Genomic DNA, 12,984 nt, shown 5'->3' with positions numbered 1-12,984 from the left:
GCACGGCACAGCACGGGAGGAAGAAGGAAGCGCTCGGGTCCTCGTGCAGCTAGAGGCCCACGGAGGCCCTAGAGACCGTGAGAACCCTGTTTGATTGAAGTGGATTGTTAATAAATGCCTGCAATGGCTTATCCAGCACACCAAAGTGTCGTTTGTCCGTGGAACCCGGCTCATTTGGGTAGCGGGTTGCCACATATGGTGGAGGATGCGGGCATGAAGATCCCACTACAACCCCCCGGTAAAGTACCCCACCAATCCGGTATGCCGAACCCGGTCGGGACAGACGCCGCCGGCGCCGCGAGAGACGCCGCCGCCGCCGCCAGGGACGCCGCCGCCGCCGCCAGGGACGCCGCCGCCGCCGCCAGGGACGCCGCCGCCGCCGCCGCCGCCAGGGACGCCGCCGCTGCCGCAAGGGACGCCGCCGCCGCCGCGGGAGAGCAGGCCGCAGCGCGAGGCCGGGACGGGGCTGCGCCGCCGGCCGGCGCGGACGTGCGGACGGGTCGGCCCTGTATGCTGGCGACCTGCTGGGCGCAGGGGACATCTGGTAGTCCGACCATCCCGGCGAGGGTTATGAACCAGGACACGCAGGCCATGGTGGACACCGGCAGCGTTGTCACCCTCCTCCGCCCCGACTTGGCGGGAGGGAGGGAGGGGAAACCCATCGAGGTGGCCTGCGTGCACGGGGACACACGGTCCTATAAGACCTGCCATGTGGTCGTACGGACACCACAAGGGGTGTTTACGGCACGGGCGGGGATTGTACCCAACCTCCCCGTGCCGCTCCTAATCGGGAGGGATTGCCCGATATTTCGCCGGCTTTGGGACCCGGCACTAGAGTCCCGGGGCAGGAGATGCGGTCGCCGCCGCGGCAGGAGAGGCAGCCGCCGCCGGCGCAGCGGGAGACGAGGCGGCGGGAGACGAGGCGGCGGGAGACGAGGCGGCGGGAGACGAGGCGGCGGGAGACGAGGTACAAAGGGTGGAGGAGTGTGGCATCCCGCCACGTGGTCCTCGGCCTGGACGGGCCCGGGGTACCGTAGAGGACGGGGTGTACCACCCCCACCCACCAGCCGGCGAGAGAGAGCAGCCCTTTCGGCACCCCAATCAGGGTGATTGGGGGACACCTGGCCGGTGGCAGAGGAGATATAAAAGGGCTGACACTTGGACAGCACGGCACAGCACGGGAGGAAGAAGGAAGCGCTCGGGTCCTCGTGCAGCTAGAGGCCCACGGAGGCCCTAGAGACCGTGAGAACCCTGTTTGATTGAAGTGGATTGTTAATAAATGCCTGCAATGGCTTATCCAGCACACCAAAGTGTCGTTTGTCCGTGGAACCCGGCTCGTGTGTGTGTGTGTGTGTGTGTGTGTGTGTGTGTGTGTGTGTGTGTGTGTGTGTGTGTGTGTGTGTGTGTGTGTGTGTGTGTGTGTGTGTGTGTGTGTGTGTGTGTGTGTGTGTGTGTGTGTGTGTGTGTGTGTGTGTGTGTGTGTGTGTGTGTGTGTGTGTGTGTGTGTGTGTGTGTGTGTGTGTGTGTGTGTGTGTGTGTGTGTGTGTGTGTGTGTGTGTGTGTGTGTGTGTGTGTGTGTGTGTGTGTGTGTGTGTGTGTGTGTGTGTGTGTGTGTGTGTGTGTGTGTGTCCTCCAAAAGTAGACCAATCCAGCGGGGGAAAACGCCTAATCTGGCAACACTGCTGAACATCCTCACGCTCCAGCGTCAACGTAGGTAAATCAATGAGACCAACTGAAAACGAAGCCGGCATGAAAATAAAACTGTGATTCTGAATAAAGTTCAATGATATTGAAATTCCGTTTGGATATTATTGAAGATACAAGTGTGTAGATTTGTTTAATGGTTTGAACAATGGTAAATGGTTGAAATTTGACCGAGTTACGATGTCTTCAGTAATTTAAGTGTCAGAATGGGCAGACGGCTTCAATGGGACCAACTGTAGAATATGACGGTTTGAAACTAAAACTGTGATTCTGAAGAAAGATTAAATGATATCGAAATTGGAACGAAGATAAATGGTTGATTTTGTTACGTCTTAAACAGTTTGAAGTAGGCTTCTAGAGGACGGCTCTGCCGCCTCCCATTGACTCCCATGTTAAAAAAAGATAATATTTTAAAAGTATAATAGTAAAAAATCTGAAAAGAAGTGCGCAATTCCAAGATATTCTGAATTTTAAAAAATTTGAATGGATTCTCTAGGTGAAAAAATGAGGAAGAAGATAGGTCCCAAAGATTGTAGAGAATAAGAAAGAAAGAAAGAATAAAACTTATGAAGAACAATAGTTGAGCGCTGCATGCAGCACTCACCTAATAACGGTACATTTAATCAATGTCTATGCCGATCAACATAGTTATTTGCTGGTTTATTTCTGATTGAAGTGTTTGACGTGTCGTTGACATACATCCAGTAGTATATGGTTATGTTCTGTGTATTTATGGCCACTGTTAAGTGAAAAGTTTGTCAGGATGTAGTCCTGTGTACCAATGGAGGGGTCCAGCCTCCTTGGCTTCCTCCAGGACAGAGTGACCGTCTTCCCAGTGATGGCCTCCACCACTGGGGCCCCCTCTGGTGGGTCAGGGAGCATGTCTGGGGAGGAGAACCATGATCAGAATCACAGATGGCATGTCTTGTCATTGAACTGGCTCCTTATTCAGCACAAATAGCACATTCAGAGTTCAATTTGATTTTAGACGGATACAGGAATACAGAAATTACAAATATTTACCCTAAATTTCAGTTATACTAATCATTTTGTAACAGCAATTAAGATGTGTTTTTAAGATTTGTGGTCATTATTTGGTGGTCATTATAATCTGATACTTTTCTTACAAATAATATCAAGCCTAACGACTTGACAATTGCATAGATTACCTGTGATATCATAATAATAATTTATCCGTTTTTTATAGCGCTTTTCTAAATACTCAAAGACGCTTTACAAATAAGAATGGAATACATGCAGACTGTACAGAAAATCAAACAAAAGGGAAAAAATAAACAACACCACAACAATAGGCAACACATTAAAGGCACCCAGTGCAACTTTCGAGGCTTAAAAATAAACATTCAATTTCTAGTCTTTTTTACATGTAAGTTTCAATAACTCCATACCATTACATACCGACATTTAAGGAGCAAAGATGAGACGTCGTTGTGTGGTGAGAACTGATACAAAATCGATAACAACAATGCCGCCATTTTCTTTATTTTTTGTAACCTACAATAAATAAAGCAGGCTTCCAGTCAATGGAAAAATGGCTTCTCCCCACCGGCGATTGTTGTTGTTTACGATTTTCTATCAGTTCTCACCACACAACGACGTCTCATCTTTGCTCCTTGAATGTCGATATGTAATGGTATGGAGTTATTGAAACTTACTACGTGTAAAAAAGACTAGAAATTGAATGTTTATTTTTCATTGAATGTTTACATAAAGTTGCACTGGGTGCCTTTAAGAGAGTGGAAGATGGCGGAGGATGATTTGTCAAATGTTGTAGGTGGTCCTGAAGAGATAGGTTTTAAGTTGACTTTTGAATGAACAGAGTGTATCAGAGTTTCGGATGGCCGGAGGGAGGGAGTTCCAGAGGGTAGGGGCGGCGATGGCGAATGCTCTGAGAGGGGACTGTAGCCCAGCCTAGCAGAATCTTTTTTTGACGTAGCCTAGCAGATTTTGCCTTTGATATAAGCTAGCCTAGCCTAACAGATGTAACCAGAGGCTGTAGCTAAGCCTATCACAGCAGATGTTACCTGTGACGTAGAGGTGGCTGTAGCACGTTGCCTTGCCGATCTTGTTGGAGATGACGCTCTTGTAGACGCCGCCGTGGGAATGGCACACAAAGCGTATCACCAGACTGTGGACGTCCCGGACTGCACAACAAAAGGGGAGGGTCTTAAGTTGATCAATATATCTCAGATGTCATGTATGGTGAAGTAACGTAAGGCAGGGTAGCCGGATAACTCTCATGCTCCTGCAGTGTGACACACGTTCAGCTTCAGCCTCACGCTATCACTCTCACAGTCAAACGTATTATGGTCAAATCGACCTTGACTGTAGCTAGTTTTCGAAAACATGGTTGATTCATCTGGTGTTTCCATGGAGCTGTCTCTTAATTGCTCCCTGATTGGTGAGAAATAGTTTATCTGTGTTGATTGGACAGCTGGTAAGGTACACAGCCGGGAGCTTGGGTCCAGAAAAATGTTTTCGACAGGAAGTAGCTTTGGATAAAGACGGCTGATAAATCACCAAACATCAAATTGTTTCCCTTCCACCTGATGTGTTTCACACAGGGAGTAAAGCAGACCATTTTTCGCAATTTAACAATGCACTCTACCAGAAAGTCAAGCACAGTGGCAAAATGTTTAACTCACACTGGGTCATCTTGCGGTCCTCTGTGCTGTCGATCCTCTTGCCGTTGTGGAACCAGGCGATGGTGGGGTAGGGCAGGCCGGCCACCTTGCACTTGAGCACCGCCTCCTTGCCCTCCACCACGTCCAGGTCGTACAGCGGCTTGATGAAGTCGGGCATGGTGAAGCGCTCCACCTCGCTCTCCGGCACCTCCGGCTCCTCCGGGATGGATGGCATCTTCTCCAGCTTCGCCCTGGAGGCGGGTGAGGAGGAGGAAGAGGAGGAGGACAGCAGGAGGAGGAGGAGATGACGATGGATGAGGACATGGAGGGACGATGGAGGAGGAGGAGGAGGAGGAGGAGGAGGAGGAGGAAGAGGAGACAATGGAGGAGGAAGAGATAATGGAGGAGGAGGAGACGATGGAGGATACAATGGAGGATACAATGGAGGAGGAGGAGACGATGGAGTAGCAGATGAGGAGACAAAGGAGGAGGAGGAGGAAGAGGAATCGATGGAGGAGGTGGTAGGAGATGATTGGTTTTCGTGATGAGAGTGTACAGTACAAGGTAGTGGGGGAAGGGTAGAGAGATGTGAGAGAGGGGCAATCAAAGCATACAATCAATATTGTTATCCTCATAACAAATTAACATTATTTTTTGGTGTTCCGTAAAATAACATTGTGAAGTAAATCAATAATTTACACTCTCCTTTTAAGGTATGCAACACTTCATCCATGAAAACAGTTTAATAATTATGGGTGCATTATATATGAGATAATAACAATTATCTGAGCAGTTATCGACCCCATCTTAATGTAAAGACATGTATCTATCCCAGAGGGAGGAGGGAGGGAGATGCGAGCAGGTCCATACATCTGGGAGGAGATTGCGGGCCGTGGCTCCTGGACGTAGAGCTCCGCAGAGTTCTCCGCCTCGCCCTGGCCATTGCGCGCCATGACCGTGTAGAACCCCTCATCCTCATTGGTCACGTGGCAGATGATGAGCGAGTGGCGCCCGCCCTCCTGCACGATGTGCACGTCCTCGCTGTCGGACAGCTGCTGGTCTACAGGTTAGAAATGAGGTGTGTACAGTTACAAACAGGTTCAGTTGCAGGGGGAGGTTTGTTTCAGTTTCAGTTTGTATAGTTACAGACACAGGAGGATAGTTTCAGTTTTAAGTTGTACTATTACAGACATGGAATGTTAGTTTATGTTTCAGTAAAGTAACAGACATTAGTTATGTTTTTCATCCTTTATCTAGCCAGGTTAGTTTCAGCCTCAGTTTTTACAGATACAGACAGGGGAGATTAGTTTCAGTTTCAGTTTGTACAGACATTTTAAAGGAACCATATGAGATGATATTACCAAAGTGGCTCCAGGTGACGTTTGGCGGAGGGGTGCCGCTGACTTTACAGTCGAAGCGAGCATTGCGACCCTCAATGACCTCCAGCACGTCCAGCTTACGAGTGAACAGGGGATGGACAGAGGGAATGACCTTCAGCTTCCCACTGGAGGTCACCTCCTCTGAAGAGAGACAGATGGACAGGCAGACATATAGGTAGTTATGTAAACAGACATGAAGAAGAAAATGACTAAAGACAGAATGAAAAAGTGACATACAAACCAAGGGTATGTTAAAAATAATACATCAACATTCTCACTTTGAATCAGCGTTCCTTAGCACTTCATTAATGGATTCATTAATTGCCAGATTGAAACTCCAGAGTGCTCTTCCTTGCCACCCACCTTTGGCCGTGCTCAGCTTGCACACGTATGTGCCGCTGTCGTCCTCGTGCACCGAGTTGAGCAACAGGCGACATTTGCGGCCGTCGAAGTGCATCTTGCAGTTGAGCAGCGCGGGCTGGATCAGCTTGTTGTTGGCCAGCCAGTCCACGTCCGTGTCCTGGGGCCCCATGACGTGGCACTCAAACAGAACAGTGTCCCCCGCCTTGGCCGTGATGTCCCGGACGGGGCGGATCACTGCCAGACCGGGCTCTACCGCCGGGGCTGGGCAGGGCATGGAGGAAAGGGGAATGCAGTGTTCACATCAAGGGCTTTAGGTATTCATGTACCACTGTAAGTTTATTCAGAGATAAATCAATCTATTGACTGTTCAGTTGACCCAGCATTATATAATGATGGTAAAAGCTAATTATACTTATCAATTATATATATATATATGTAAATACATCATCATTTATTTATTTTTATTCCAATGCACAATAACATGGGCAATGTGTTCAAATTAATGTCTGCTAAGATGTCTAGCTTTAATAATATTTAGCTGCATCCAATGCATTTTCGAATTCCTTCAACAGTGAATGATTTATTTGAAAGATATTTACATTTGATATTATCAGCATATGGACATTGATTGATCATTGATCCATATCATTGCCTTGTCATTGTTATTCATAAACCAACTCGTTATTTTCCATGGAAAAAAAAGGTTACGTCTTAAAAACAAACATTAATCCATCACATGAACAAACTTCTAAATTTACAACAGCAGACATTTACCTTTGACCTCTAGCCTTGCTTCGCACTGCTTGGTGCCGTACTCGTTGATGATTTTACACGTGTACACCCCTGTGTCAGACCGCTTTGCAGACAGGATGTTCATCTCGAAAGCGCCGTCCTCCACCTCGCGCACCACGTGCCGCAGGCCTGTTTTCACCGTCACCCTGTCCCTCAGCCTGCAAAGATCAGGAGAAAAGGATTAGACGGAGATCAAAAGAGCAAAGAAGAACAATCCTTTGGTCTGCTCTTCACCCAGGTCTATTCATATCCACCTGAAGCTGTTATATTTCACTAGGATTCACTACATAAGAGCATATCTGCGTTTCATAAAAATATGATAACTGTTGGAACATCTTTTGGTAATGAGAGAGCCTATGTATTTAACGTGGAGTTTGTTCTGTATGCATGATGATTGAACTGGTATGATGCAACTTTGCTTCTTTGCGCCCTTCTGTTCAGTTTCTCGTCTCAAGCTGTTTCTTGTTCAAAATCTAAATAATTCTGATCCTAAATGTACTACACAGCATAGCATTTTATGCCAGAGAAGAAGAAAGAAAAATGCCATCTTCATCTTTAGACTCATGCCAGTTGGCATTAACTTCAAGGCAACATGGGCCAAAGAGAACAGACATGTGAGCATTCAGAGCCATGACAGGCGGTCGGGGGGAACCTACCAATAAAGCATTGGTTTGGGTTGTCCACTTATTCGCACGGACAATGTCACTTCCTGTCCCTCAATGACAGCCTGATCACTCATGGTTGCCTGCGTGGAATGGGAGCATGGGAGTTATTTTTGAGGTTCACAGCTTCACAGAAAAAGACAGAAAACAGCCAGAAAACTAAGGTCATTGGAGTGAAACGGAGAGGTATGGATTCTTCATGTTTTACCCGCCTGTAAAACTCAACTCAATGTAAAATCATCCCCTTGGCAACCCCAATATTACCTGCATTCTAGGTTTTCTTTTAAGGAAAGGAAAATAATTATAATTTCTACTGTCTTTGTGGCTTTCTTACCAGGAATGTGGGGGGCTCCTTGAACAGGGTGTCGATGACCCGCCGGGGTCCCGGCGGCCCCATGTCTAGGCCTTCCTCCAGGGGGCTGAGGTACTCCTCGTCGGACGTGATGGGGCTGCTGACGTTCCTGGGCGGCCCCAGGGTCCCCCGGGGCTCCTGAACCAAGCCTTCCAGACACCAGGAAACGTTGTGTAAGACATTGCCTAATTTATGATGTTTTATGATAGTCCGCAGCCTAACTGTTAGTCATCCTTGAGCTAGATTCCTACCTGCTCCTTGTTGACATTTATCTAAAATGTGCCGGTAATTTACCTTTTTTCCAAGGTTCTGCTAAATGACTGGATGAAATGAATGTAAATGCAATAATTCGTGACCTTAAAAGTAAATGCAATTTTTGGTTAATGCAATATGATTCATTTAAATAAAGACTTTGATTATGTTATTTCAGTGTGTAATTCAGTTTTTTTTCTCTTTCTGTCATCAGAGAAAATATGATGGGCTTTACAATGACCTGAGACCACAGAACAAGAGGATTCGTATTGAGTGTAACTGCTGCGCTGTAGTGGGCAATTTATAGGTTGATTTAGCCTCTGAGTTGCTATGGCAACTCTTCGTGTGGTTGCTCAACTGCAATATATGGAAGACTCATTTGCTGAGAGTGGGGGAAAATCATATAACCTTACATGGGAGGTTGGGGCAAGACCTGCCTTTTGAAGAAGTGGGAGGGTTGGTCGTTTTGGCTAGGATAGAGCTTTGCCTTGATATTGAATATGTCCAAAATCAAATCTAGCTGTCAAGCATTGCGCTACCAGTTATAGTTGACTGTAGAGCAATACAATAGGACAACATACTTGTCAGTTGAACACCAATTCAGGCAGGTTTCATAACTGCATCATATTGCTGTATACATAAGTAAGCACAAATTACATTTGGGTTCAAATATATGAAAAATACACACCTTAAATAACTGTATTATTGTTTGTCTATATCAGTTTAATAGAAGAAAACAGCCCATTTTGGACCTAGGAGAGCCAGTTTTATTTCCTGTGGGAACTTTAAACATAGAAGAGGGTTTCTTTCTTTTTTTCCACTGGCCGCCAAGGTGATTTGTAAAAGCTCTTTAAAAAGCAATTCATGCTGTCCAACAAAAATAATGGTAATGGCCTTGTTTTAATCTACTGCCGTAGCAGGTTGCCTGTTAAACAGATTTCCTATAAAATAATCAAAGAAGATTTGCTTTCCCAGAATGAATTACAGAGATGAGGTCTACAACTTACAAAAAACGATTTTGTTTACTACCAGATCAACGTTTGATAAGATCTTAATAATGGTAACAGCTAACGAAGTTACCTGCTTTGACGACAAGGGTGGAAGTTGTGGAGACCTTGCCGACCTCGTTGACTGCAGTGACAGAGTATTTCCCTGCGTCGCTCGCTTTTGCAGACTTGATGAGGAGGCTATGCCGATCGCCCTCCACCTTCAGCACACATTTAGCACTGCCAGTGATGACGGTGTTATCTCTTCTCCATGTCACTGAAAATGATAATAAGAAAAAAACAATGAGCAATTGAAAAATAGGCTCAAAGGATCGATATTAAAACCAGTAATTTTCAAACTGCGGGTCAGACCCATAAGCGTATCATAGCAGAGAACTAAGTCACGCACAGTAGGCCTACAATTCAAATGTCAAGAACATACAGGCCTTGGCCGCTATCATTTAATCATAGGAGAGTGAACTGAAAAGGGGAAGACTGCATTGAAGAAAAATATAAATGGATAAATGTTATTATTGGACTGAAGTATTGCTTATTTCACTGCATCAAATATTTGATGGATGCTTGCTTGGCTCAATGTAAGGTCACAGGTGGGTCACAGTAGATCATTTTCTGGTGACCTCTGGTTTAAACAGAGTGGATTGCCAACCTTCGGGAAGAGGGGTGCCGGCAATGACACACTTCAGGAGCACGTCGGTTCCGGCGGTTGAGACGGTGTCCTTAAGGGGACATTCACACACCGGGGCCTCCATCGGGTCCTCACCAGCAGACACATAGGAGTCATCGGAAGAATCTGTACGATTTCTCACATCAAGAGAAAGAGTTTGGGTCAACTATTAGTTTTTGTATGCATGTCATTTTTGTCAGACGGGTCAGCTGGTTTTACAATTTTACATGTCCAATACAATGACTAAATACTACTATAGAAAGAAAGAAGAAAAGAGAGAAAGAACTAATATACAAATGAAAGAAAGAAAGAATATATACGTTTAAGTAATAAAGACAATATAAAGTACAAAAACCAAAGTAAGTTAGTAAGAACGTACTAAACTAAATAAATGAAAAAAGGACTTAAGAAGGAAACAAAGAACAAAAAAGAGCTTAATATCTGACCGAGCTCTGGAGACATGGGCCGCATCCTGCGACTCTTGGCTTTGGTCTTCTGCGCTGGTCCTCCTTTGGCGCTCTTGACCTGCGGCGCCTGCTGAGTCTGTTCCACAGGCTCGTCCTCCACCACGATGGTTGGGATGCTCAGCTTGGAGGCTGCAGGCTTCGTGTCCTCAACCTCCATTTTCTCCTCCGATGGACTTAATGGTGTCACCCCCGCTGGCTTTGCTGCTTGTTGTACAGGGAGCTCCTGCATCATCGTAGTTCTTCTCTGCACCAGAGGACTCTCTGGTCTGTTTTCAATCCTCCGCAGGGCAACTTCTATGGGTGTCTTCCGCCCTGAAATCTCGTCTTTTGTAGACATTTGCACAGGAGACACCGGCTGTGTGTGTGGTGGTTCTTGGACTCGAGATACCCTTTGCACTAGCGGACTTGGCGGTCTTCGTTCAACTTTACGCAATGACAATTCAACGTTTGTGCTCGGTGATTCTGCTCGTAGCGCTCGAGTAGCAGCGGGCGATGGTGACCTCTGAATGATTTCCCTCACCGGACTGGCCATTTCCCTCCTTGAACATTGTCCCGGTAGGTCTGATAACTGCATTGACTCTGGTGGGTTACCGAGGTTCTGTGGTGACCTTGAGGAAGAACCTAGTTTACCTGGCTCGTTTTCCTTCTGTTCCTTGGCCCACTGTGCCTGTTCCCTCTCCTGGAGCTTCTGGATTACTTGTGGAGGTATGGGCTCGAGTTTCCTAAAAGGCTGCCGTTGCCGTCCCCTCGAGGTGAGTTGCTCGGTTGAGAAAGACTTCTTCATGTGGGGTTTGCCCACAAGCTTCTTGATGCGCTGGAGCTCCTCTGTGAACTTGTTCTCGATGTCCTGAACCTTCTGCGTGTAGCGAGGCTTGTCTTCGAGCGAGGCGGCCCTCTGTCTGAACATCGACCTCCTCTCTGCCGCATCCTCCTTCAGAGCCTCCCGTAGGTCTTCTCTGGAACTCTCCCTGGAGATCCCTAGCCGGCTTCCACCGTCGTCTGAGTCAACAGACCCTTCGCGGTTGAATCCGGCCCAAGATCTTCCCGAGACGGAGCCTTCGGGAAGGTCGAGGCTGCGTCTTCTTTCCTCCAAACCTCGCACCTTCTCAAAAACCTTGGAACTCGCCCTGGTGAGCTTCGGGGAGGGCCTGGTTGCAAGGTCCTTCCGGGAGGAGTACTCGCTCACAGGGGTCTGGGGTCGGGAGTCGTGGGTGCTGCCCTGGGACATGCCAACTGATTTGGGCTGTCGGACCTTCTCTTCAAACTCCCCAGGCACCGTGTCCTGGTAGTCGGTGGGAACGGGGACCTTTTTCCTTCCACTGAAACTAATGGGCGTTGTTGAGCCAGAGCGACTCGGAGAGGCTGAGGAACGCCTGTTGACCCTTGGAGATGGGGGCGGCAGGACTTGAGGGGGAGATTGACTAGAAATTACAAACAAAACAATATTTAAAATACCAGTGTTTAAAAAACAATTGACCTGCTATAATGAATGTGTTTAGAGAATGTTTTTTGTTTATTGTGTTGGCTTACCTGGTTGCCTTAGAATACTCAGGGTCATCTTCATTTGCAGATTTGTCCATCACTAAGTCCCATAAAAAACAACAACATATAATAATCATTTTTGATACACATACATGAGCTCAAAACAGGACTGCTCTCTAACTGTTGTTTTTTTTAACAGCCCCAAAACATGAATCCTCAAATTGAATAATAAAGATCACTTATAGATATAAATTGAAATAAGGGAGATGATCCAGAATCAAATTGCTTACGTGTATTCACAGGGCGTTCCTCATAATCTCCACCCTCATCTTTGGTCTCAATCTGGTCCCCACCTTCATCATCTGTAGTCTCTGAATCTGAAGAGCAAGCATACCAACCATTTTCAGAACACAAATGTAAGCTGTTTGCAAATATGGAAGGAAACCGATTATTTAACCATATACACAATGCATTGAATGGTAGAAAGGGGAAATAGTTAAAAGCAGTAAAAACAATCTCTGGAACCCACATTAACATGATATTTTACCGTGTTTGATCTCCCTGCACTAGTGGAAAAGGAAGTTTCCATAGTGGCAGCAGAAGAAGAAGAGAAGAGAGAAAACACTGTTACCATAGGAACCGATAGAAAATACTTGTTAGCGCTATAGGTGATTATAGGTGATAGGATTGGATACAATGCTATCTGTGGCGGCCAGTAAACACAATGTTTGTGTAGAGCTGAGGCCGTTCTCACCCGTTCATGGAAGACATGTCTGGTTTTAAGTGCATAGGTTGTAGAGTTTATCTGTCTCCAGTATTACAGCCTCAAAGAGCTTTATCACAGACCCACACAGCACAGGATTTTTCATTTAAGTCTTGATGAAAAATCCCAGAGAGAATTTAATCAGAGGGGCGTATATCGAGGAACCCACTCGATATAAAAGTATCGATGGGCACAGAAAATGGACATCCTAGCAGGATCCAGATGAATCCAGAACAGCAGAGAGGACAGTGTAGTGCTTAGCGAGTTTGACTACCAGCAGGAAATGTGCTGGGTCCGAACCCTAATATCCAAACCTGTACCTGTCGGCAGGAGCAAGATTCCTAACCCCAATTGGTCCTTAGTGAACAGTATGTATAAATTGCTTTGGTTTAAAGTAGGCTAAATAACTAAACGATTATCTTATGAAAGATGAGTTGTTGAATTAAGAATCA

General features: G+C 46.3%; 1 protein-coding gene across 2 annotated transcripts in view; it reads right to left on the bottom strand.

The window, feature by feature from the left end:
- spegb (striated muscle enriched protein kinase b) overlaps window positions 1-12,984 on the bottom strand; it is a 57,099-nt gene that overhangs the window by 28,606 nt on the left and 15,509 nt on the right. The window contains exons 3-17 of one of the 2 annotated variants that reach the window (XM_060039424.1): window positions 12,317-12,335; window positions 12,060-12,146; window positions 11,818-11,869; window positions 10,267-11,708; window positions 9,803-9,946; window positions 9,230-9,412; window positions 7,880-8,046; window positions 7,540-7,628; window positions 6,866-7,041; window positions 6,092-6,352; window positions 5,711-5,869; window positions 5,220-5,409; window positions 4,371-4,600; window positions 3,750-3,869; window positions 2,484-2,588 (exon numbers count right to left, since the gene is read on the bottom strand). In XM_060039424.1, the coding sequence (XP_059895407.1) occupies window positions 2,484-2,588; window positions 3,750-3,869; window positions 4,371-4,600; window positions 5,220-5,409; window positions 5,711-5,869; window positions 6,092-6,352; window positions 6,866-7,041; window positions 7,540-7,628; window positions 7,880-8,046; window positions 9,230-9,412; window positions 9,803-9,946; window positions 10,267-11,708; window positions 11,818-11,867 (3,316 nt within the window). In that variant the 5' untranslated portion in view covers window positions 11,868-11,869; window positions 12,060-12,146; window positions 12,317-12,335. The remainder of the gene's footprint in view (window positions 1-2,483; window positions 2,589-3,749; window positions 3,870-4,370; window positions 4,601-5,219; window positions 5,410-5,710; window positions 5,870-6,091; window positions 6,353-6,865; window positions 7,042-7,539; window positions 7,629-7,879; window positions 8,047-9,229; window positions 9,413-9,802; window positions 9,947-10,266; window positions 11,709-11,817; window positions 11,870-12,059; window positions 12,147-12,316; window positions 12,336-12,984) is intronic. The other variant, XM_060039423.1, reaches the window with a different exon arrangement.

Source organism: Gadus macrocephalus, chromosome 20 (assembly GCF_031168955.1).
Source record: "Gadus macrocephalus chromosome 20, ASM3116895v1".
NCBI lineage: Eukaryota > Metazoa > Chordata > Actinopteri > Gadiformes > Gadidae > Gadus > Gadus macrocephalus.
The sequence above is the reverse complement of the archived record's forward strand: the minus strand, read 5'-3'. Positions and strand labels throughout refer to the sequence as shown.